The sequence below is a fragment of the Ranitomeya imitator genome, chromosome 2, assembly GCF_032444005.1.
Source record: "Ranitomeya imitator isolate aRanImi1 chromosome 2, aRanImi1.pri, whole genome shotgun sequence".
Lineage (NCBI taxonomy): Eukaryota > Metazoa > Chordata > Amphibia > Anura > Dendrobatidae > Ranitomeya > Ranitomeya imitator.
This window is the reverse complement of record NC_091283.1, coordinates 453,944,062-453,971,880: the sequence shown is the minus strand read 5'-3', so window position 1 is coordinate 453,971,880 and position 27,819 is coordinate 453,944,062. Positions and strand designations below refer to the sequence as shown.

Below are 27,819 nucleotides of genomic sequence, written 5' to 3'. Positions count from 1 at the left end.
GTAAATTACAGACGCCTCTCATCTTTTTAAGTGGTGGAACTTGCACTATTGCTGACTGACTAAATACTTTTTTGCCCCACTGTATATATATATATATATGTATGTGTCATCCATGGGAATCCAGACAGAAAGGAGGGTGCTTGTAAGGGCTTACTGCTTCAAAAGGGGCAACATCCCACCCTCCAATAGGGTATTTGAAATTCGGCTTCCTAAACTAGACAACACCGTTAAGATCCATGCACTTACAGCAGGAAGGGCAAAGAACGAGACCCCGATAAGGGTGAAGGTGGCAGCGAGGAGACGACCGTTCCAGGTTTGTGGATACTTATCTCCATAACCGATGGTGGTCAGAGTAATCTGAAAGAGACAAGAAAACCTCTACAGGTTAATCGCTGCCTCTTGATAAAGAGTTAAAGGGTTATTCCAATCTTCATAAATGGGTATTGTAAAAAAAAAAACACTTACAATTTCCTGCTTATTAAAATTTTCACCTGTTCATGAAATATTAACTTTTTTGTTTTGTTTACAGTTTGTTGCCTTGGAGACAGACCACAGCTGCTGGCCAGCAGAACATGTAAAGTGCCTACAAGCTCTTTCTATAGCTCTTGTAAACATTACTTTAAAGCTGCCCGGGATTTCTGGAGCATGTTATTACAGCCTAATCCTGGTCCTCTGCAGCACAAGCTTACAAGCTAGACAGCAGCAGCGGTCGGTCTCCTAGGCAACGAGCAGTAAATTAATTGCTTGTCTTTAAAAACACTAACCATCTATGAAGATGGGAAAAAACTATTACTTACCATGTGATTCATTCAGCAGATACAAGATGTCATCAGTCCTAAACAGGGACCTTATGAGCCAATTGCTTCCACAAATGTGTTGTGATAGTGAATTGCCATACATGCCATTTTCTGATATATAAATTATCTCTCCAATACTCAGAATAATGACTTAAGACGATTAATGAAGGCAGCACGGTGGCTCAGTGGTTAGCACGGCAGCCTTGCAGCACTGGAGTCCTGGGTTCTAATCCCACCAAGGACATCATCTGCAAAGAGTTTGTATGTTCTCTCCGTGTTTGCGTGGGTTTCCTCCGGGTTCTCCGGTTTCCTCCCACATTCCAAAGACATACTGATAGGGAATTTAGATTGTGAGCCCCAACGGGGACAGCGATGATAATGTGTGCAAACTGTAAAGCGCTGCGGAATATGTTAGCGCTATATAAAAATAAAGATTATTATTATTAAAAGGAAATATGACCAGGATGTGTGTCTTTCTGTAAGTACATCTGGAGCAAAGCAGAACATGACAAGCACAAGCACTTCAACTCTCCAAAGGTCAAGCACATTTAATAGAAATAATATAATGGTCGTCCACTATTACAGGAAACCACTTAGGCCCCTGATTCATCAAAAAGTTTATACAATTTTTTCTGCTTCTCTTAGCAGAAAAAATAGGCAGCTTTTGCCATTTTTGCAAAGTCCTGGCCAACTTTCATGGCTGATAAAGGGGATTGCTGAGCGTGGCTATCAAATTTAAAAATAATCTATGCCAAAAAAAGTAAACGAAAAAATGTACGCCAGTTATTACCAGTTTTTGTGTTGGCGCACAACAAGTGAAAAATGCGCCAAATTCATTTAAGTATCATAAGCCTGTTAATAAAATTGGCGCTCTTACTCCAGCGCTCTCTTCATTAACACTGGCACACAAAACACCAGTCTTCATGGATCGGGACCTTAGGGCATGTGGACTCGGAATATTTTCAAATGGGTACACTCCAAAAAATGGCTAAAAAAAAATTGCTTGTAAGGGTATGTGCACACGTTCCGGATTTCTTGCACAAACTGGACATGCAAAATGAATGAACATGCAGCTTTTTTTTTACCGCGATGCGTTTTTTTTCCGCGAAAAAAAAACGCATCATGTGCACAAAAATTGCAGAATGCATTCTAAATGATAGGATGCATATGCATGCGTTTTTATCGCGAAAAAAACGTGAAAAAACCTGAACGTGTGCACATAGCCTAAGACTCCTCCTTTGCATCTCTATGAATAGCATATTTTTCCACTTTAGATTTAAAAGAAAAAAAAAAAAACATGGGAACTTTGAGGGGTTCCTAATGGGATTTCCATCAAAATAGGCACTGACCAATCAGAAGGCTGAGATAGCTCATGGTTTGTGAACGACACAAAAAATTCTGTGAAATTAAAAAAGGCACTTGGCATTTCAATAGAAGAAAAAAAATGTTCACATTTTATTGTAATGCAATCCAAACAATATACAGTGGCATGTAAAAGTTTGGGCACCCTGTTGTGAATTCTGTGGTCAAGCTCCCTCCTGTGGTCATGAGTGGTACTTCGGCTGGTTCTGTCTATGAGCTTCCTCTGGTGGATGTGAGTGGGGCTGCGGCTTCTGAGTTCCCTTCCTCAGGTGACGAGGTTAAGTCGTTAGGTGCTGCTCTATTTAACTCCACCTAGTTCTTTGTTCCTGGCCTCCAGTCAATGTTCCAGTATTGGTCTTGCTCTCTCCTGGATCGTCTTGTGGCCTGTCTGCCCTGCATAAGCTAAGTTCTGCTTGTGTTACTTTTGTTTGCTATTTTTTCTGTCCAGCTTGCTATATTGGTTTTTCTTGCTTGCTGGAAGCTCTGGGACGCAGAGGGAGCACCTCCGTGCCGTTAGTCGGTACGGAGGGTCTTTTTGCGCCCTCTGCGTGGTTGTTTGTAGGTTTTTGTGCTGACCGCAAAGCTATCTTTACTATCCTCGGTCTATTCAGTAAGTCGGGCCTCACTTTGCTAAAACCTATTTCATCTCTGTGTTTGTATTTTCATCTTTACTCACAGTCATTATATGTGGGGGGCTGCCTTTTCCTTTGGGGAATTTCTCTGAGGCAAGGTAGGCTTATTTTTCTATCTTCAGGGCTAGCTAGTTTCTCAGGCTGTGCCCGAGGTGCCTAGGTCTGGTCAGGAGCGCTCCACGGCTACCTCTAGTGTGGTGTGATAGGATTAGGGATTGCGGTCAGCAGAGTTCCCACGTCTCAGAGCTCGTCCTATGTTATTAGTAACTATCAGGTCACTTTGTGTGCTCTTAACCACCAAGTCCATTGTGTTTCTGAATCACCAGTTCATAACAGTACTGGAGGCCAGGAACAAAGAACTAGGTGGAGTTAAATAGAGCAGCACCTAACGACTTAACCTCGTCACCTGAGGAAGGAAACTCAGAAGCCGCAGCCCCACTCACATCCACCAGAGGAAGCTCATAGACAGAACCAGCCGAAGTACCACTCATGACCACAGGAGGGAGCTTGACCACAGAATTCACAACAGCACCCGTGGTCAAAATTACTGTTATTGTGAACAGTTAAGCAAGTTGAAGATGAAATTATCTCTGAACAGGCTAAAGTTAAAGATGACGCAAAAAAATATATACCGGTATATTGTAATTTTTTCATTTTAAAAATTATGAAAAGGAAAGTAAGCACATGCAAAAGTTTGGGCACCCTGCATGGTTAATACCAAGTAGCACCCCCTTTTGAAAGTATCACAGGTTGTAGCCAGCCAAGAGTCTTTCAGTTCTTGTTAGAGGGACTTTCATCTATTCTTTCTTGGAAAATTCTTCCAGTCCTGTGAAATTCCTAGGTCATCTCACATGCACTGCTTTTTTGAGGTCTAGCCACAGATTTTCAATGATGTTCAGATCAGGGGACTGTGAAGGCCATTGTAAAACCTTCAGCTTGTGCCTTTTGAGGTAGTCTATTGGGAATTTTGTCTTTTGTTTAGGATCATCATCCATTTTCAGAAGCCATCATCTTTTCATCTTCATTTTTTTTACAGATGGTGTTATATTTGCATCAAGAATTTGTTGAAATTTCATTGAAACCATTCTTCCCTCTACTCGTGAAATGTTCCCCGTGCCATTGGCTGCAACACAACCCCAAAGTATGATTGATCCACTCACATGCTTAATGGTTAGTGAGATGTTCTCTTCCTGAAATTCTGTGCCCTTTTTTCTCCACACTTACCTTTGATCATTTTGGCAAATATAACTACTATAATACTGCCCCTTATGTACAAGAATATAACTACTATAATACTGCTCCCTATGCACAAGAATATAACTACTATAATACTGCCTCCTATATACAAGAATATTACTATAATACTGCCTCCTATGTACAAGAATATAAGTACTGTAGTACTGCTCTTATGTACAAGAATATAACTACTATAATACTGCCTCCTATGTACAAGAAAATAACTAATATAATACTGCCTCCTATGTACAAGAATAATACTATAATACTGCCTCCTATGTACAAGAATATAAGTACTGCAATACTGCTCTTATGTACAAGACTATAACTAGTATAATACTGATCCTATATACAAGAATATAACTACTATAATACTGCCCACCATGTACAAGAATATAACTACTATAATACTGTCCCTATGTACAAGAATATAACTACTATAATACTGCTCCTGTGTACAATATAACTACTATAATACTGCCCCTATGTAAAAGAATATAACTACCATAATACTGCCACTATGTACAAGAATGTAACTACTATAATACTGCCCCTATGTACAAGAATAGAACTACTATAATACTGCCTCCTATGTACAAGAATATAACTGCTTTAATACTGCCTCATATGTACAAGAAAATAACTAATATAATACTGCCTATGTACAAGAATATAACTACTATCATACTGCTCCTGTGTACAAGAATATAACCACTATAATACTGCCCCTATGTACAAGAATATAACTACTATAATACTGCTCCTGTGTACAAGAATGTAACTACTATAATACTGTCACTATGTACAAGAATATAACTACTATAATACTGCACCTACTGTATGTACAAGAATATAACTACTATAATACTGCCTCCTATGTACAAGAATATAACTACTATAATACTGCACCTACTGTATGTACAAGAATATAACTACTATAATATTGCCTCCTATGTACAAGAATATAACTACTATAATACTGCCTCCTATGTACAAGAATGTGACTACTATAATACTGCCCCTATGTACAAGAATATAACTACTATAATACTGCCCCCTATGTACAAGAATATAACTACTATAATACTGCCCCTATGTACAAGAATATAACTACTATAATACTGCCGCTATGTACAAGAATATAACTACTATAACACTGTCCCTATGTACAAGAATATAACTACTATAATACTGCCCATATGTACAAGAATATAACTACTATAATACTGCCTCCTTTGTACAAGAATATAACTACTATAATACTGCTCCTGTGTACAAGAATATAACTACCATAATACTGCCCCTATGTACAAGAATATAATTACTATAATACTGCTCCTGTGTACAAGAATATAACTGCTATAATACTGCCGCCTAAGTATAAGAATATAACTACTATAATACTGCCCCTATGTACAAGAATATAACTACTATAATACTGCCTCCTATGTACAAGAATATAACTGCTATAATACTGCCTCCTATGTACAAGAAAATAACTAATATAATCCTGCCTATGTACAAGAATATAACTACTATAATACTGCTCCTGTGTACAAGAATATAACCACTATAATACTGCCCCTATGTACAAGAATATAACTACTATAATACTGCTCCTGTGTACAAGAATATAACTACTATAATACTGCCCCTATGTACAAGAATATAATTACTATAATACTGCTCCGGTGTATAAGAATATAACTGCTATAATACTGCCCCCTATGTATAAGAATATAACTACTATAATCCTGCCCCTATGTACAAGAATATAACTACTATAATACTGTCTCTATGTACAAGAATATAACTACTATAATACTGCCCCTACTGTATGTACAATATAACTACTATAATACTGCCTCCTATGTACAAGAATATAACTACTATAATACTGCTCCTATGTACAAGAATATAACCACTATAATACTGCCCCTATGTACAAGAATATAACTAACATAGTAACATACATAGTAACATAGTTAGTAAGGCCGAAAAAAGACATTTGTCCATCCAGTTCAGCCTATATTCCATCATAATAAATCCTCAGATCTACGTCCTTCTACAGAACCTAATAATTGTATGATACAATATTATTCTGCTCCAGGAAGACATCCAGGCCTCTCTTGAACCCTTCGACTGAGTTCGCCATCACCACCTCCTCAGGCAACTACTATAATACTGCTCCTGTGTAAAAGAATATAACTACTATAATACAGCCCCTATGTACAAGAATAGAACTACTATAATACTGCCTCCTATGTATAAGAATTGTCATGGTTAGGACAAGGTTATGTCTTGTACTCTCAAGGGTTAATGTTCTTAGCCTCTCTTTCAAGATGGGAGGGCTATTTATACTCGCTCCTAACTTGGTATCCTTGTCAGCTAAAGGTTTTCTGCAGTCTGTATGCTTGACCTCTGTAGTGTGTGCTGGCTTGCTTTGTGTCTTGCTGTCACGTTCTTTATTCGCTTTCCTGGATTACTGACCCCTGGCTTGGCTTCTGACTATTCTCTGACTCTCCCTGTTGGTATCTTGTAATCTCCTGGCTACGACCTCGTCTTGTTTCACTATTCTTTTATGCTTGTTCCTTCTCTGTTTCCCCGGTGTCTGGCTCCGCCCCCTGACCGCCTCCCACTCTGTCACATGATCGTAGGTCCTTTGGCTTTACCCGGTTACTCTGTCTCATGTGAAAGGTCCCGTTGGTGTTCATGTTAGTTATCTGGTTTCTGGTTCAGCTCCGTTGCTGCTGGGTGAAGTTTCCCCTGCAGCATTTATACCCGGGTATCGTGACAAGAATATATCTACTATGATACTGTCCCCTATGTACAAGAACATAACTACTATAATACTGCCCCTATGTACAAGAATATAACTACTATAATACTGCCCCTATGTACAAGAATATAACTACTATAACACTGTCCCTATGTACAAGAATATAACTACTACAGTATAATACTGCCCCTATGTACAAGAATATAACTGCTATAATACTGCCCCCTATGTATAAGAATATAACTACTATAATACTGCCCCTATGTACAAGAATATGACTACTATAATACTGCCCCTATGTATAAGAATATAACTACTATAATACTGCCCCCTATGTACAAGAATATAACTACTATAATACTGCCCCTATGTACAAGAATATAACTGCTATAATACTGCCCCCTATGTATAAGAATATAACTACTATAATACTGCTCCTATGTACAAGAATATGACTACTATAATACCGCCCCTATGTACAAGAATATAACTACTATAATACTGCCCCTATGTACAAGAATATGACTACTATAATACTGCCCCTATGTATAAGAATATAACTACTATAATACTGCCCCCTATGTACAAGAATATAACTACTATAATACTGCCCCTATGTACAAGAATATAACTGCTATAATACTGCCCCCTATGTATAAGAATATAACTACTATAATACTGCTCCTATGTACAAGAATATGACTACTATAATACCGCCCCTATGTACAAGAATATGACTACTATAATACTGTCCCTATGTATAAGAATACAACTACGATAATACTTCCACTATGTACAAGATTATAGCTACTATAATACAGCTCCTATGTACAAGAATATAACGACTATAATACTGCTCCCTATGTACAAGAATATAACTACTATAATACTGTCCCCTATGTACAAGAATATGACTACTATAATACTGCCCCTATGTACAAGAATATAACGACTATAATACTGCTCCCTATGTACAAGAATATAACCACTATAATACTGTCCCCTATGTACAAGAATATAACTACTATAATACTGCCCCTATGTACAAGAATATAACTACTATACTACTGCCCCCTATGTACAAGAATATAACTACTATAATACTGTCCCCTATGTACAAGAATATGACTACTATAATACTGCTCATATGTACAAGAATATAACTACTATAATACTGCCCCCTATGTACAAGAATATAACTACTATAATACTGCCCCTATGTACAAGAATATAACTACTATAATACTGCTCATATGTACAAGAATATAATGTAATACATAAGGACATGCACAGGTTGGAGAACCTTCATATCAGACTTGAGTATCTCTTTACTGCTTATTACAGCATTATTCTTGGAAGGAGCGATTTCACTTCATCGTCAAATATTGATGAAGTGCATGTTCCTTCAGAGCAGTGAAGCTGCTTCTCATACTGTTGTCATTTTACATAAATTTTTCATAATTAACAGGTAAGATATCTGAGATCAGAGACTTAGTCCTTAAAGAAAACCTGTTTTAAGAGGCCAGTTTTTGCTATTTTTTTATTCCTATTAATTTCCTAAGTATTGCATTTTTATTTGTTTTTCTTTTTTTTGTTTTGGTTGTTTTTTAAATCCACCATACAGTAGAGAGATTTGAGCATTTTTCTTTACTACTATTTTTTATCGATTTTACCAAGGGGGTGTAGCTCCCAAAGGTAACAATGAAGCAGCCTAAAGACCCACCCCAGAGGATCCTGTGACCCACGTCTCCTTGTAAAGTCCATAGAAATAACGCTAAATAAAAAAGACCCAAGTCTCTGGAACCATATGGCGGCATTAAAAAAAAAAAAAAACGGGAGCTGGAGGAATAAAAAGTGGCCACTTTTGATTTAGTGACAAGGGTCCTCGGCATTAATCGGAAGTGATCACTGTTATCAGCCAGGCTGGATAAGGGGACCATCAGTGTTTCTGATGAGATGGCGGTAAGAGACAGGCTTCTCAATATGGCTTGTGAATGGGAACACTTAATACTGCACTGTATCTAGCTACACATAAAGAATAATACAGAAAGGAGAATTTCCTGAAGTTTCCCACGATTCTTCTATGTGCCCTGCAGATGGTGCCAGTTCAGAACTCAGACACTCACCAGTCCCCACCACAAGGCGTCGGCATAAGTATCAAACATTTCACTGTTTGCTTCTTTCTCTGCCAGATATACCAGGAACGATGCCAAGATGAGGCACAGGAAGCCGATGTACCAGGCTGTTATCAGTTCCTAAAAGTAAAATCAGTTAGTCAGAAATATTCTCCTTAAAGGGATCCTGCAAAATAAAGTCTACGCAATCTCCATTTATTGTACAGCATAATGCAAGCTATTACTCTCTGTGATCAGTTATGTCTGGTGTCAGCTACAACATGGTGCAGTACTGGGACTGCTTATCACCTAGATTTCCCAGAAATGACTAGAACTCAGGATAACTCTAAATTCGGTGATTTTTTTTTTAACTGAAGGGGAAAAAACTTTCACCTAATTATGAACTACTTGATTGTAGACTGGCTACTTTCACACTAGCGTCGGTACGGGGCCGCCGCCATGCGTCGGCCCGACGTACCAACGCAAACTGCGAAAATAATGAACAACGGGGCAGCGGATGCAGTTTTACAACGCATCCGCTGCCCCATTGTAATGTCCGGGGAGGAGGGGGCGGAGTTTCGGCCGCGCATGCGCGGTCGGAAATGGTGGACTCGAAGCACAAAAAAACGTTACATGTAACTTTTTTGTGCCGACGGTGCGCCAAAACACGACGCATCCGTCGCACAACGGATGTGACGTGTGGCCATATGTCGCAATGCGTCGCTAATGCAAGTCTATGGAGAAAAAAACGCATCCTGCGGGCACATTTGCAGGATGCGTTTTTTTCTCCAAAACGACAGTTTGCGCGGTACAGCAAACAACGCTAGTGTGAAAGTAGCCTTAGTGACACCACTTCTATAGGGAGTCATATTTTCAATATTTGAGATTATAGATACACTGGGTGGGGATGTACAGTCCCCAAAGGTACGGTAATTAGTAAATATGAGGTAAGACGGGTTATAGGATATTTACGACACTTAATCGGGTGGAAGGTCCTTGAGCTGCTCAGCTTGTGCAGGATCTGTTCAGATGATGATCAGGAATTGCAAGATGTAGCAATGTAGAGTGTGTGTCTATATATGCATCTAGTTTGCATGTAGCAGAGCTGTGCGCATTTATATGTGCATGTAGCAGAGCTGTGCGTCTATATGTGCATGTAGCAGAGCTGTGTGTCTATATGTGCATGTAGCAGAGCTGTGTGTCTATATCTGCACGTAGTGTGCATGTCGCAGAGCTGTATGTGTCTATAGCTGAATGTAGCAGAGTTCTGTGTGTTTATATGTGTAGGTACCAGAGCTGTGTGTCTATACGTGCATGTAGAAGAGATGTCTGTGTCTCTATGTGCATGTAGAGTTCATGTAGCAGAGCGGTGTATATCTATTTGTGCATGTAGTGTGCATGTAGCAGATCAGCCTGACTATATGTGCATGGAGCAGAGCTGTGTGTGTCTATATGTGTATGTAGTGTACATGTAATAGAGCTGTGTGTTTATATCGGAATGTAGCAGAGCTGTGTAAGTCTATATGTGCACGTAGAAGAGATGTGTGTGCCTATATGTGCATGTAGCAGAGCTGTATGTGTTTATATCTGCATGTAGCAGAGCTGTGTGTGTCTATATGTGCATGTAGCAGAGCTGTATGTGTTTATATCTGCATGTAGCAGAGCTGTGTGTGTCTATATGTGCATGTAGCAGAGCTGTGTGTGTCTATATGTGCACATAGCAGAGCTGTGTTTATATTTGCATCTGTAGTAGACTGTATATATACATGCAGTGTGCATATGTTGCAGAGATGTATATAAAATGCACACAATGCAGAGAGACACTAATAATAGATTTATTACTTCCCTATTCTACCCAAGTTTATTAAACTTAGTGATATTGACCCCTCCACTTTACAGGAAAGTTTTAATTATCAGGAAAATGTTTTTCCTATTTTCTGCTGTCTAAACCTGGGGTGCGTCTTATAGTCAGAAAAATAATATATATATATATATATATATATATATATATATATATATATATATATATATATATATATACACGGTATATATATATATATATATATATATATATATATATATACACATACATACAGCTCTGGCGAAAATTAAGAGACCACTGCAAAATGTTCAGTTTATCTGATTTTTCTCTTTATAGGTATATTTTTGAGTAAAATGTAAATTGTTCTTTTATTCTATAAACTTCTGACACCATGCCTCCGAATTTCCAAGCAATAAATTTTGTATTTTTTTTCTGAAAAGGAGGAATGGTCAAAATTAAAAAAAAAAAAAAAAAAACCATGCTTTCAGCCCTCAAATAATGCAAAGAAAACAAGTTCATAATCATTTAGAAACAACAATACTAATGTTTTACCTCAGGAATAGTTCAGAAATCAATATTTTGTGGAATAACCATGATTTTAATCACAGCTTTCATGTGTCCTGTCATGCTTTCCACCAGTCTATCACACTGCTTCTGGTGCAAACAATTAAGCAGTTCTTCTTTGTTTGATGGCTTGTGACTATCCATCTTCCTCTTGATTACATTCCAGAGATTTACAATGGGGTTCAGGCCTGGAGATTGGGCTGCCCATGACAGGGAATTGATGTGGTGGTCTTTTTGCCAGAGTTGTATATACTGTATATACTGTACACACATACATGGATATGTCCAATAAGTAGGTACTACACTGCTATAGAAATAAGGTAATGCCCATGTACAGTGGATAATACCTTGCTGTGCGCGTACACCACAGAGCCCAGTAGTTTCCATGTTCCTCCTCTCCGGTCCATACGGATCATACGCAGAATCTGCAGAAATCTCAAGCTCCTGAGAGCAGAGGTAGCAAAGACATTCCCCTGTGATCCGGCAGATAGGACCGCTATGGACGCTATCAACACCAGGATGTCTGGAAAGAGAGGAAAGAAGAGGGGGAGATCTCCTCATATGTGGCAAAAAACTGCACCTCAATAATATTACAATTGCGCAGGGCACAGCGGCTCCAACCAATATTACAAAGCAGATAATTAAAATTCTGTAACAGCTGAAGAGCTACGAGGCAGGTCTGGACACAATAATGGACATAAAGGGTTGAATAAAATACCATGTTTTCCCAAACTAAACCACCACTTTCAGGCTGTGGGGTCCCAAGGCTAGAAAAACATACACAGTGAAAGGATGTAGATCTGAAAGGGGGTATATTTTAGTGACAAGGTACCAGTTGATTATAGATATTGAGCAGGAGACTTTTACTGTCACTTACTAATTATTCTTTTAACAAATAAATAAACATTTTGCTGGAGTGGCCTCACCAATGACACAGAATGGCTTGCGTGCGAATTTCAGCCGACCTCTCCATCCTCTGTAACGACAGCAGCACCCGGCAGCCCAAATCCGAACAAAATACTCCACTCCAAAGACCACAATGGTGACAATTTCCTGCAAGAAAGAAAACAATTCTGATTTTTCAGCCGTAAAAGACAATAGAAAACAGAATTTAAAGGGATATTAGACTTCAAAAAATCAGGACTATAAAAGGGAATCTGTCAGCCGGATTGAGCTCAGTAACCTACAGGCAATGTCAGGTCGGCGCAGTTATACTGATTACACTGATACCTGGGTGATGAAATCTGTCTTGCGGTTGTTGTTTAATCTTTATTTTCAGTTTTCAGTTAATGATATGCACGTGCTCCGGGGCGGGCCTGTGGGGGTCTTCATGTGGTGGTCTGCTTACATATGCATCTGTATTGGCTTATGACAGGTCAGTGATCCCTCGCTGACCTGCCCCCATTTTACATACTGTTTATCTTATTGTTTAAAAAAAAAATTCCATTCATCATGCAGGTGGCGGCGCCTGCACTCTATCATGATTGGATCTTTAATATCCATATTTAAATTTTATTTAGTCATATAAATTTCTTTAGAAAAAAAAAATTCTTCCTCAAAATGCCGCCTACCGCGCCTGCGTTGTAGTGGCATAATTCAGAACGCGATAGATGCTGCTGTGCAGGAGTGACGGCGCCTTCTTGGTGGTGGCAAAAAATAATAATTTTCATCTAGCAAAATGGCCCAAGCCGTGGCGCCTGCACAGCAGCATCTATCGCGTTCTGGATTATGCTACTACTGCGCAGGCCGGCGCCATTTTGAGGAAGATTTTTTTTTTCTAAAGAAATTTATATGACTAAATAAAATTTAAATAACGATATTATAGATCCAATCATGTTAGAGCGCAGCTGCCACCACCCGCATGATGAATGGAATTTTTTTTTTAACCCCTTCATGACCCAGCCTATTTTGACCTTAAAGACCTTGCCGTTTTTTGCAATTCTGACCAGTGTCCCTTTATGAGGTAATAACTCAGGAACGCTTCAACGGATCCTAGCGGTTCTGAGATTGTTTTTTCGTGACATATTGGGCTTCATGTTAGTGGTAAATTTAGGTCAATAAATTCTGCGTTTATTTGTGATAAAAACGGAAATTTGGCGAAAATTTTGAAAATTTCGCAATTTTCACATTTTGAATTTTTATTCTGTTAAACCAGAGAGATATGTGACACAAAATAGTTAATAAATAACATTTCCCACATGTTTACTTTACATCAGCACAATTTTGGAACAAAATTTTTTTTTGTTAGGAAGTTATAAGGGTTAAAATTTGACCAGCGATTTGTCATTTTTACAACGAAATTTACAAAACCATTTTTTTTAGGGACCACCTCACATTTGAAGTCAGTTTGAGGGGTCTATATGGCTGAAAATACCCAAAAGTGACACCATTCTAAAAACTGCACCCCTCAAGGTACTCAAAACCACATTACAGAAGTTTATTAACCCTTCAGGTGCTTCACAGCAGCAGAAGCAACATGGAAGGAAAAAATGAACATTTAACTTTTTAGTCACAAAAATTATCTTTTAGCAACAATTTTTTTATTTTCCCAATGGTAAAAGGAGAAACTGAACCACGAAAGTTGTTGTCCAATTTGTCCTGAGTACGCTGATACCTCATATGTGGGGGTAAACCACTGTTTGGTCGCACGGCAGGGCTTGGAAGGGAAGGAGCGCCATTTGACTTTTTGAATCAAAAATTGGCTCCACTCTTTAGCGGACACCATGTCACGTTTGGAGAGCCCCCGTGTGCCTAAAAATTGGAGCTCCCCCACAAGTGACCCCATTTTGGAAACTAGACGCCCCAAGGAACTTATCTAGATGCATAGTGAGCACTTTGAACCCCCAGGTGCTTCACAAATTGATCCGTAAATATGAAAAAGTACTTTTTTTTTCACAAAAAAATTCTTTTACCCTCAATTTTTTCATTTTCACATGGGCAACAGGATAAAATGGATCCTAAAATGTGTTGGGCAACTTCTCCTAAGTACGCCGATACCTCATATGTGGGGGTAAACCACTGTTTGGGCACATGGTAAGGCTCGGAAGGGAAGGAGCGCCATTTGACTTTTTGAATGAAAAATTATTTCCATCGTTAGCGGACACCATGTCGCGTTTGGAGAGCTCCTGTGTGCCTAAACATTGGCGCTCCCCCACAAGTGACCCCATTTTGGAAACTAGACCCCCCAAGGAACTTATTTAGATGCCTAGTGAGCACTTTAAACCCTCAGGTGCTTCACAAATTGATCTGTAAAAATGAAAAAGTACTTTTTTTTCACAAAAAAATTCTTTTCGCCTCAATTTTTTCATTTTCACATGGGCAGTAGGATAAAATGGATCATAAAATTTGTTGGGCAATTTCTCCCGAGTACGCCGATACCTCATATGTGGGGGTAAACCACTGTTTAGGCACACGGCAGGGCTCGGAAGGGAAGGCGCGCCATTTGACTTTTTGAATGGAAAATTAGCTCCAATTGTTAGCGGACACCATGTCGCGTTTGGAGAGCCCCTGTGTGCCTATGCATTGGAGCTCCCCCACAAGTGACCCCATTTTGGAAACTAGACCCCCCAAGGAACTTATCTAGATGCATATTGAGCACTTTAAACCCCCAGGTGCTTCACAGAAGTTTATAACGCAGAGCCATGAAAATAAAAAATAATTTTTCTTTCCTCAAAAATGATTTTTTAACCTGGAATTTCCTATTTTGCCAAGGATAATAGGAGAAATTGGACCCCAAATATTGTTGTCCAGTTTGTCCTGAGTACGCTGATACCCCATATGTGGGGGTAAACCACTGTTTGGGCGCACGGCAGGGCTCGGAAGGGATGGCACGCCATTTTGCTTTTTAAATGGAAAATTAGCTCCAATCATTAGCGGACACCATGTCACGTTTGGAGAGCCCCTGTGTGCCTAAACATTGGAGATCCCCCAGAAATGACCCCATTTTGGAAACTAGACCCCCAAAGGAACTAACCTAGATGTGTGGTGAGGACTTTGAACCCCCAAGTGCTTCACAGAAGTTTATAACGCAGAGCCATGAAAATAAAAAAAAAAAATTATTTTCTCAAAAATGATCTTTTAGCCTGCAATTTTTTATTTTACAAAGGGTAACAGGAGAAATTTGACCCCAAAAGTTGTTGTCCAGTTTCTCCTGAGTACGCTGATACCCCATATGTGGGGGTAAACCACTGTTTGGGCACATGCCGGGGCTCGGAAGTGAAGTAGTGACATTTTGAAATGCAGACTTTGATGGAATGCTCTGTGGGCGTCACGTTGCGTTTGCAGAGCCCCTGATGTGGCTTAACAGTAGAAACCCCCCACAAGTGACCCCATTTTGGAAACTAGACCCCGAAAGGAACTTATCTAGGTGTGTGGTGAGCACTTTGAACCCCCAAGTGCTTCATAGAAGTTTATAATGCAGAGCCGTGAAAATAATAAATACGTTTTCTTTCCTCAAAAATAATTATTTAGCCCAGAATTTTTTATTTTCCCAAGGGTAACAGGAGAAATTGGATCCCAAAAGTTGTTGTCCAGTTTCTCCTGAGTACGCTGATACCCCATATGTGGGGGTAAACCACTGTTTGGGCACACGTCGGGGCTCGGAAGTGAGGGAGCACCATTTGACTTTTTGAATACAAGATTGGCTGGAATCAATGGTGGCGCCATGTTGCGTTTGGAGACCCCCTGATGTGCCTAAACAGTAGAAACCCCCCACAAGTGACCCCATTTTAGAAACTAGACCCCCCAAGGAACTTATCTAGATATGTGGTGAGCACTTTGAACCCCCAAGTGCTTCACAGACGTTTACAACGCAGAGCCGTGAAAATAAAAATTCATTTTTCTTTCCTCAAAAATGATGTTTTAGCAAGCATTTCTTTATTTTCACAAGGGTAACAGGAGAAATTTGACCCCAGTAATTGTTGCGCAGTTTGTCCTGAGTATGCTGGTACCCCATATGTGGGGGTAAACCACTGTTTGGGCACACGTCGGGGCTCGGAAGTGAGGGAGCACCATTTGACTTTTTGAATACAAGATTGGCTGGAATCAATGGTGGCGCCATGTTGCGTTTGGAGACCCCCTGATGTGCCTAAACAGTGGAAACCCCTCAATTCTACCTCCAACACTAACCACAACACACCCCTAACCCTTATCCCAACTGTAGCCGTAACCCTAATCACAACCCTAACCTCAACACACCCGTAACCCCAACACACCCCTAACCCTAACCACAACCCTAATTCCAACCCAACCCTAGCCCTAAGGCTATGTGCCAACGTTGCGGATTCGTATGAGATTTTTCAGCACCATTTTTGAAAAATCCGCGGGTAAAAGGCACTGCGTTTTACCTGCGGATTTACCGCGGATTTCCAGTGTTTTTTGTCCGGATTGCACCTGCGGATTCCTATTGAGGAACAGGTGTAAAACGCTGCGGAATCCGCACAAAGAATTGACATGCTGCGGAAAATACAACGCAGCGTTCCCGCGCGGTATTTTCCGCACCATGGGCACAGTGGATTTGGCTTTCCATATGTTTACATGGTACTGTAAACCTGATGGAACTCTGCTGCGGATCCGCAGCGGCCAATCCGCACCGTGTGCACATAGCCTAATTCTAAAGGTATGTGCACACGCTGCGGAAAACGCTGCGGATCCGCAGCAGTTTCCCATGAGTTTACAGTTCAATGCAAACCTATGGAAAACAAAAATCGCTGTACACATGCTGCAGAAAAACTGCACGGAAACGCAGCGGTTTACATTCCGCAGCATGTCACTTCTTTCTGCGGATTCCGCAGCGGTTTTACAACTGCTCAAATAGAAAATCGCTGTTGTAAAACCGCATTGAAATGCGTAGAAAAAACATGGTAAATCCGCCATAAACCCGCAGCGGTTTAGCACTGCGGATTTATCAAATCCGCAGCGGAAAAATCCGCAGAGGACCAGAATACGTGTGCACATACCGAAACCCTAACCCTAACCCTACCCCTAACCCTACCCCTACCCCTAACCCTACCCCTAACCCTGCCCCTAACCTTAACCCTACCCCTAACCCTACCCCTAACCCTAACCCTACCCCTAACCCTACCCCTAACCCTAGTTCTTACCCCAACCTTAGTGGGAAAAAAAAAATTATTTTTTTTATTGTCCCTACCTATGGGGGTGACAAAGGGGGTGGGGGGGGGTCATTTACTTTTTTTTAATTTTGATCACTGAGATATAACCTATCTCAGTGATCAAAATTCACTCTGGAACGAATCTGCCGGCCGGCAGATTCGGCGGGCGCACTGCACATGCGCCCGCCATTTTGGAAGATGGCGGCGCCCAGGAAAGAAGACGGACGGTCCCCGGGAGGCCAGGTAAGTATAAGGGGGGGGAGATCAGGGCACAGGGGGGGCGTCGGAGCACGGGGGGGTGGATCGGAACACGGGGGGGTGGATTGGAGCACGGAGTGGGGGATCGCTGTGCGGGCGGGTGGATCGGAGCACGGGGGGGGGAATCGCTGTGCGGAGGGGGAATCGCTGTGCGGGGGGGTTTGATTGGAGCACGGGGGGTGTGATTGGAGCACGGGGGGAGCGGGCAGGAGGACGGGGGAGCGGAGCACAGTACGGAGGGGAGCGGACCACAGATCGGGGGGCTGGGGGGGGGCGATCGGAGGAGTGGGGTGGGTGCACATTAGTGTTTCCAGCCATGGCCGATGATATTGCAGCATCGGCCATGGCTGGATTGTAATATTTCACCATTTTTTTAGGTGAAATATTACAAATCGCTCTGATTGGCAGTTTCACTTTCAACAGCCAATCAGAGCGATCGTAGCCACGAGGGGGTGAAGCCACCCCCCCTGGGCTAAACTACCACTCCCCCTGTCCCTGCAGATCGGGTGAAATGGGAGTTAACCCTTTCACCCGATCTGCAGGGACGCGATCTTTCCATGACGCATATGCTGCGTCATGGGTCGGAATGGCACCGACTTTCATGACGCAGCGTATGCGTCAAAGGTCGGGAAGGGGTTAAACAATAAGATATACAGTATGTAAAATGGGGGCAGGTCAGTGAGGGGTCAGCGACCTGTCATAAGCCAATACAGATGCATATGTAAGCAGACCACCACATGAAGACCCCCACAGGCCGCTCTGGGGCACCAGCATATCATTAACTGAAATCTACAAATAAGGATTAAACAACAACCACAAGACGGATTTCATCAACAAAGGTATTATTTTAATCTGTAAAACAGCACCGACCTGACATTATAGGTTTCTTTGCACAATCCTGCTGATAGATCCCTTTAAATTGGAGCTCATCACATCAGACACTGATACAAGAAATCCGGGACCTCCGTTTAACAACATTTTAAAATCTAATCAATTTGTATTTGTATTATACAGTATGTAATGCACAAAACACTGTGTTGAAGTCATTATCACACATTTTTGCTTCAAAGAGTTGACGATCTCTTTTTCTGTACATACCAGTATGTAGAGGGCCCCCTCTGACTTCTCCTCATACTCCCTAATGGTGGAAAAGACTGAAAGAACAAGGCAGGAAAAGACAAGCAGGAACCTAGGGATAAAAAAGGAGAAGGACTTATACCATAATTACTATAATCACGCCAGCTATGTACTAGAATACTGTCCCCTTTGTACAAGAATATAACTATTATAATACTGCTCCCTTTGTATAAGAATATAACTACTATAATACTGCTCCTATATACAAGAATATACTATAATACTGCCCCCTATGTACAATATAACTACTATAATACTGTATCCTATGTACAAGAATATAACTACTATAATACTGCTCCTATGTACAAGAATATACTATAATACTGCCCCCTATGTACAATATAACTACTATAATACTGTATCCTATGTACAAGAATATAACTACTATAATACTGCCCCTATGTACAAGAATATATTATAATACTGCCCCCTATGTACAAGAATATAACTACTATAATGCTGCCTCCTTTATACAAGAATATATCAACTATAATACTGCTCCTATGTACAAGAATATATAACTACTATAATACTGCCCCTATGTACAAGAAAATAACTACTATAATACTGCCCCCTATGTACAAGAATATAACTACTATAATACTGCTCCTATGTACAAGAATATAACTACTATAATACTGCCTCCTATGTACAAGAATATAACTACTATAATACTGCTCCTATGTACAAGAATATAACTACTATAATACTGCTCCTATGTACAAGAATATATAACTACTATAATACTGCCCCTATGTACAAGAAAATAACTACTATAATACTGCTCCTTTGTACAAGAATATAACTACTATAATACTGCTCCTATGTACAAGAATATAACTACTATAATACTGCTCCTATGTACAAGAATATAACTATTATAATACTGCCTCCTATGTACAAGAATATAACTACTATACTACTGCCTCCTATGTACAAGAATATTACTATAATACTGCCTCCTATGTACAAGAATATCTAATATATAATTGCCTAGAATACTACTTCCTGCAATTTGTGCCAACTTCCGTGGCTTTGTCCGGAGCTAATGTCCGGAGCTAATGTCCGGAGATAAGTGACGTCAACAGTGTCCAGTGTCTGATTGGTTGCCGCCTGCTGCGAGCGACCAATCAGAAACGTGCCGTACTGTGACACACTCCGCCCGCCATTTTGGTGTGATTTTGGAATTTTTACCTCACAGCAAGTTTCTACTGCGTGGAGGCGGGCCCAGTGACGTTGCTCTTCAAAGCTCCTGCCGAATTTCGTCAAAAAAATGATAATACCATTTACCAAAACTATATATATTTAGTTGTGAAGTGGTTCAGTGACATTTTCACACCAATTTTGAACTTTTGTTTGGTGTTTTCTCCATATACTGCCTATTATTTTTGTTCTTTCTTACTATTATTTATTAATTGTATTATTCTTACATTTGAATAAATAAAGTATATATGGATTCTAGACTCCCGATTCTTTAGAATCGGGCTGCCATCTAGTAACTAATATAATACTGCCTCCTATGTACAAGAATATTACTATAATACTGCCTCCTATGTACAAGAATATAACTACTATAATACTGCTCTTATGTACAAGAATATAACTACTATAATACTGCCCCCTATGTACAAGAATATAACTACTATAATACTGTCCCTATGTACAAGAATATAACTACTATAATACTGCCCCTATGTACAAGAATATATCTACTATAATACTGCCCCTATGTACAAGAATATAACTACTACTAGATGGTGGCCCGATTCTAACGCATCGGGTATTCTAGAATATGCATGTCCACGTAGTATATTGCACAGCCACGTAGTATATTGCCCAGCCACGTAGTATATTGCCCAACCACGTAGTATATTGCACAGCCACGTAGCATATTGCCCAGCCACGTAGTATATTGCCCAGCCATGTAGTATATTGCACAGCCACGTAGTATATTGCCCAGCCACGTAGTATATTGCCCAGCCACGTAGTATATTGCCCAGCCACGTAGTATATTGCCCAGCCATGTAGTATATTGCACAGCCACGTAGTATATTGCCCAGCCACGGAGTATATTGGCCAGTCACGTAGTATATTGCCCAGCCCACGCAGTATATAGCAATGTGGGCACCATATCCCTATTAAAAAAAAGAATTAAAATAAAAAATAGTTATATACTCACCCTCCGTTGGCCCCCGGATCGAAGCGGTTACCGACGCTCCTCGCGCACTCCGGTCTGAAGAGTGCATTGCAGTCTCGCGAGATGATGATGTAGCGTTCTCGCGAGATCACACGTCATCATCTCGCGAGACCGCAATGCATGGAGCGGTCACCGGGGCGTCGCGAGGATCGGGAAAGGCCTGTTCCTGATCTGACGGACGGTGAGTATATAACTATTTTTTATTTTTTATATTATTTTTAACATTAGATCTTTTTACTATTGATGCTGCATAGGCAGCATGAATAGTAAAAAGTTGGTCACACAGGGTTAATAGCAGCGTTAACCGAGTGTGTTACACCACGGTCAACGCTGCCATTAACCCTGTATGAGGGCTGACTGGAGGGGAGTACGGAGTGGGCACTGACTGCGGGGAGGAAGGAGCAGCCATTTTTCCTCCGGACTGTGCCCGTCGCTGATTGCTCGTGGCTGTTTTGCCACGACCAATCAGCGACTTGGATTTCCATGACAGACAGAGGCCGCGACCAATGAATATCCGTGACAGACAGACAGAAACACAGACAGACAGACGAAAGTGACCCGTAGACAATTATATAGTAGATATTACTACCCCCTATGTACAAGACTATAACTACTATAATACTGCCCCCTATGTACAAGAATATAACTACTATAATACTGCCCCTATGTACAAGAATATAACTACTATAATACTGCCCCCTATGTACAAGAATATAGCTACCATCATACTGCCTCCTATGTACAAGAATATAACTACTATAATACTGCCCCCTATGTACAATATAACTACTATAATACTGCCCCTATGTACAAGAATATAACTAATATAATACTGCCCCTATATACAAGAATATAACTACTATAATACTGCCCCTATGTACAAGAATATAACTACTATAATACTGCCCCTATGTACAATATAACTACTATAAAACTGCCCCCTATGTACAAGAATATAACTACTATAATACTGCCCCTATGTACAAGAATATAACTACTATAATACTGCCCCTATGTACAATATAACTACTATAATACTGCCCCCTATGTACAAGAATATAACCACTATAATACTGCTCCTATGTACAAGAATATAACTACTATAATACTGCCCCTATGTACAAGAATATAACTACTATAATACTGCCCCCTATGTACAATATAACTACTATAACACTGCCCCCTATGTACAATATAACCACTATAATACTGCTCCTATGTACAAGAATATAGCTACTATCATACTGCCTCCTATGTACAAGAATATAACTACTATAATACTGCCCCCTATGTACAAGAATATAGCTACTATCATACTGCCCTTATGTACAAGAATATAACTACTATAATACTGCCCCAATGTACAAGAATATAACTAATATAATACTGCCACCTATGTACAAGAAAATAACTACTATAATACTGCCCCCTATGTACAAGAATATAACTACTATAATACTGCTCCTTTGTACAAGAATATAACTACTATAATACTGCTCCTATGTACAAGAATATAACTACTATACTACTGCCTTCTATGTACAAGAATATTACTATAATACTGCCTCCTATGTACAAGAATATAACTAATATAATACTGCCTCCTATGTACAAGAATATTACTATAATACTGCCTCCTATGTACAAGAATATAACTAATATAATACGGCCTCCTATGTACAAGAATATAACTACTATAATACTGCTCTTATGTACAAGAATATAACTACTATAATACTGCCCCCTATGTACAAGAATATAACTACTATAATACTGTCCCTATGTACAAGAATATATCTACTATAATACTGCCCCTATGTACAAGAATATAACTACTACTAGATGGTGACCCGATTCTAACGCATCGGGTATTCTAGAATATGCATGTCCACGTAGTATATTGCACAGCCACATAGTATATTGCCCAGCCCCGTAGTATATTGCCCAGCCACGTAGTATATTGCCCAGCCACGTAGTATATTGCCCAGCCATGTAGTATATTGCACAGCCACGTAGTATATTGCCCAGCCACGGAGTATATTGGCCAGTCACGTAGTATATTGCACAGCCCACGTAGTATATTGCCCAGCCCACGCAGTATATAGCAATGTGGGCACCATATCCCTATTAAAAAAAAGAATTAAAATAAAAAATAGTTATTTACTCACCCTCCGTTGGCCCCCGGATCGAAGCGGTTACCGACGCTCCTCGCGCGCTCCGGTCTGAAGAGTGCATTGCAGTCTCGCGAGATGATGATGTAGCGTTCTCACGAGATCACACGTCATCATCTCGCGAGACCGCAATGCATGGAGCGGTTACCGGGGCGTCGCGAGGATCGGGAAAGGCCTGTTCCTGATCTGACGGACGGTGAGTATATACGGTAACTATTTTTTAGATTATTTTTAACATTAGATCTTTTTACTATTGATGCTGCATAGGCAGCATGAATAGTAAAAAGTTGGTCACACAGGGTTAATAGCAGCGTTAACCGAGTGTGTTACACCACGGTCAACGCTGCCATTAACCCTGTATGAGGGCTGACTGGAGGGGAGTACGGAGTGGGCACTGACTGCGGGGAGGAAGGAGCAGCCATTTTTCCGCCGGACTGTGCCCGTCGCTGATTGGTCGTGGCTGTTTTGCCACGACCAATCAGCGACTTGGATTTCCATGACAGACAGAGGCCGTGACCAATGAATATCCGTGACAGACAGACAGAAGCACAGACAGACGAAAGTGACCCTTAGACAATTATATAGTAGATATTACTACCCCCTATGTACAAGACTATAACTACTATAATACTGCCCCTATGTACAAGAATATAACTACTATAATACTGCCCCTATGTACAAGAATATAACTACTATAATACTGCCCCCTATGTACAAGAATATAACTACTATAATACTGCCCCCTATGTACAAGAATATAACTGCTATAATACTGCCTCCTATGTACAAGAATATAACTACTATAATACTGCCCCCTATGTACAAGAATATAACTACTATAATACTGCCCCTATGTACAAGAATATAACTACTATAATACTGCCCCTATGTACAAGAATATAACTACTATAATACTGCCCCCTATGTACAAGAATATAACTGCTATAATACTGCCTCCTATGTACAAGAATATAACTACTATAATACTGCCCCCTATGTACAAGAATATAACTACTATAATACTGCCCCCTATGTACAAGAATATAACTAATATAATACTGCCCCTATGTACAATATAACTACTATAAAACTGCCCCCTATGTACAAGAATATAACTACTATAATACTGCCCCTATGTACAAGAATATAACTACTATAATACTGCCCCTATGTACAATATAACTACTATAATACTGCCCCCTATGTACAAGAATATAACTAATATAATACTGCCCCTATGTACAAGAATATAACTACTATAATACTGCCCCCTATGTACAATATAACTACTATAATACTGCCCCCTATGTACAAGAATATAACCACTATAATACTGCTCCTATGTACAAGAATATAACTACTATAATACTGCCCCTATGTACAAGAATATAACTACTATAATACTGCCCCCTATGTACAATATAACTACTATAACACTGCCCCCTATGTACAAGAATATAGCTACTATCATACTGCCTCCTATGTACAAGAATATAACTACTATAATACTGCCCCCTATGTACAAGAATATAGCTACTATCATACTGCCCCTATGTACAAGAATATAACTACTATAATACTGCCTCAATGTACAAGAATATAACTAATATAATACTGCCACCTATGTACAAGAATATAACTACTATAATACTGCTCCTATGTACAAGAATATAACTACTTTAATACTGCCTCCTATGTACACGAATATAACTACTATAATACTGCTCCTATGTACAAGAATATATAACTACTATAATACTGCCCCTATGTACAAGAAAATAACTACTATAATACTGCCCCCTATGTACAAGAATATAACTACTATAATACTGCTCCTTTGTACAAGAATATAACTACTATAATACTGCTCCTATGTACAAGAATATAACTATTATAATACTGCCTCCTATGTACAAGAATATAACTACTATACTACTGCCTCCTATGTACAAGAATATTACTATAATACTGCCTCCTATGTACAAGAATATAACTAATATAATACTGCCTCCTATGTACAAGAATATTACTATAATACTGCCTCCTATGTACAAGAATATAACTACTATAATACTGCCCCTATGTACAAGAATATATCTACTATAATACTGCCCCTATATACAAGAATATAACTACTACTAGATGGTGGCCCGATTCTAACGCATCGGGTATTCTAGAATATGCCTGTCCACGTAGTATATTGCACAGCCACGTAGTATATTGCCCAGCCACGTAGTATAATGCCCAGCCACGTAGTATATTGCCCAGCCACGTAGTATATTGCCCAGCCACGTAGTATATTGCCCAGTGACGTAGTATATTGCCCAGCCACGTAGTATATTGCCCAGTCACGTAGTATATTGCCCAGCCATGTAGTATATTGCTCAGCCACGTAGTATATTGCACAGCCACGTAGTATATTGGCCAGTCACGTAGTATATTGCACAGCCCACGTAGTATATTGCCCAGTCACGTAGTATATTGGCCAGTCACGTAGTATATTGCACAGCCCACGTAGTATATTGCCCAGCCCACGCAGTGTATAGCAATGTGGGCACCATATCCCTATTAAAAAAAAGAATTAAAATAAAAAATAGTTATATACTCACCCTCCGTTGGCCCCCGGATCGAAGCGGTTACTGACGCTCCTCGCGCACTCCGGTCTGAAGAGTGCATTGCAGTCTTGCGAGATGATGACGTAGCGTTCTCGCGAGATCGCACGTCATCATCTCGCGAGACCGCAATGCATGGAGCGGTCACCGGGGCGTCGCGAGGATCGGGAAAGGCCTGTTCCCGATCTGACGGACGGTGAGTATATAACTATTTTTTATATTATTTTTAACATTAGATCTTTTTACTATTGATGCTGCATAGGCAGCATGAATAGTAAAAAGTTGGTCACACAGGGTTAATAGCAGCGTTAACCGAGTGTGTTACACCGCGGTCAACGCTGCCATTAACCCTGTATGAGGGCTGACTGGAGGGGAGTACGGAGTGGGCACTGACTGCGGGGAGGAAGGAGCAGCCATTTTTCCGCCGGACTGTGCCCGTCACTGATTGGTCGTGGCTGTTTTGCCACGACCAATCAGCGACTTGGATTTCCATGACAGACAGAGGCCGCGACCAATGAATATCCGTGACAGACAGACAGAAGCACAGACAGACAGACGAAAGTGACCCTTAGACAATTATATAGTAGATATTACTACCCCCTATGTACAAGACTATAACTACTATAATACTGCCCCTATGTACAAGAATATAACTACTATAATACTGCCCCTATGTACAAGAATATAACTACTATAATACTGCCCCCTATGTACAAGAATATAACTACTATAATACTGCCCCCTATGTACAATATAACTACTATAATACTGCCCCTATGTACAAGAATATAACTAATATAATACTGCCCCTATGTACAAGAATATAACTACTATAATACTGCCCCTATGTATAAGAATATAACTACTATAATACTGCCTATGTATAAGAAAATAAATAGCTTTTTCAACAGGGTCTCTGTTGAAAAAGCTATGCGAAACGCGCGTCCGGGGTGCCAAGTGAGGTGGGGGTGCCTTCCCTGATCACCGATGGGTAAGCATGAGCCATGTACAATTATGTGACTTTATATACGGGGGTGGTCTGATGAGTGCATCGCTACACATAAGACTAGAGATTTGTACGGCCACGTATTGAACTTGTTTGCTATTTGTTCATGCTGTTACCATAAAGATGTATTGTAGCACTCCCCCTCTAACTTGGCTACCGTCACATTTTCCTTTTATTGTCTCCTGCTATATATGAGTGCAGACAGCACACATATTCTGAACCTTAATATTGTATATTGATACATTAATGTGATTGTTATAGACTAATAAAATTTTGTAGACTTTTATACAGTATATAGCTATGTTGAAGTGTTGGTATTATTTTGGAGTGGTCCTGGAGGTTGGGCACCCGCGGGGTGCTCTGAGAGAGCCGGTATTATCCGCTCACGGTTACAAAATATACTGATGCTTCATGATTGTGGTAATAAATATCTACACAGGGGTAAAAGACTTTTTACATGCACTTACAGACATAAATCTCATATTTCCTGGTGGACATTTATAGGAAGTCCCCCTCCTCCGCTCCCCCATCACGCTGCAGTGATACAAAGCATCTACTATATAATTGTCTAAGGGTCACTTCCGTCTGTCTGTTCTTCTGTCTGTCACGGTTATTCATTCGCTGATTGGTCGCGGCAGCTGCCTGTCATGGCTGCCGCGACCAATCAGCGATGGGCACAGTCCGGAAGAAAATGGCCGCTCCTTACTCACCGCAGTCAGTGCCCGGCGTTCGCATAGTCCTCTCCGGTCAGCACTCACAAAGGGTTAATGGCAGCGGTAACGGCCTGCGGTGTAACGCACTCCGTTACCGCTGCTATTAACCCTGTGTGTCCCCAACTATTTACTATCGATGCTGCCTATATGCGGCATCAATAGTAAAAATATGTCATGTTAAACATACCACCAGCTTGCAAGGGAGCGGTCCCGGGAGCGTCGCGAGGAGCGGGAAAGGCGGCGGATGGTGAGTATAGCAGGAAGTCAACGGGGCTTCGGAAGGTGAGTATATGTTTATTTTTTTTTTTA

The 27,819-nt window shown here is 40.4% G+C and overlaps 1 protein-coding gene across 9 annotated transcripts in view; it reads right to left on the bottom strand.

Moving 5' to 3' along the window:
* The window catches only part of KCNQ2 (potassium voltage-gated channel subfamily Q member 2), a 127,410-nt gene that overhangs the window by 63,027 nt on the left and 36,564 nt on the right, over positions 1 to 27,819 (bottom strand). For all 9 annotated transcript variants that reach the window (XM_069751126.1, XM_069751123.1, XM_069751127.1 and 6 more), the window contains exons 2-6: positions 18,773 to 18,863; positions 12,233 to 12,359; positions 11,654 to 11,829; positions 8,933 to 9,061; positions 247 to 357 (exon numbers count right to left, since the gene is read on the bottom strand). In XM_069751126.1, the coding sequence (XP_069607227.1) occupies positions 247 to 357; positions 8,933 to 9,061; positions 11,654 to 11,829; positions 12,233 to 12,359; positions 18,773 to 18,863 (634 nt within the window). The remainder of the gene's footprint in view (positions 1 to 246; positions 358 to 8,932; positions 9,062 to 11,653; positions 11,830 to 12,232; positions 12,360 to 18,772; positions 18,864 to 27,819) is intronic.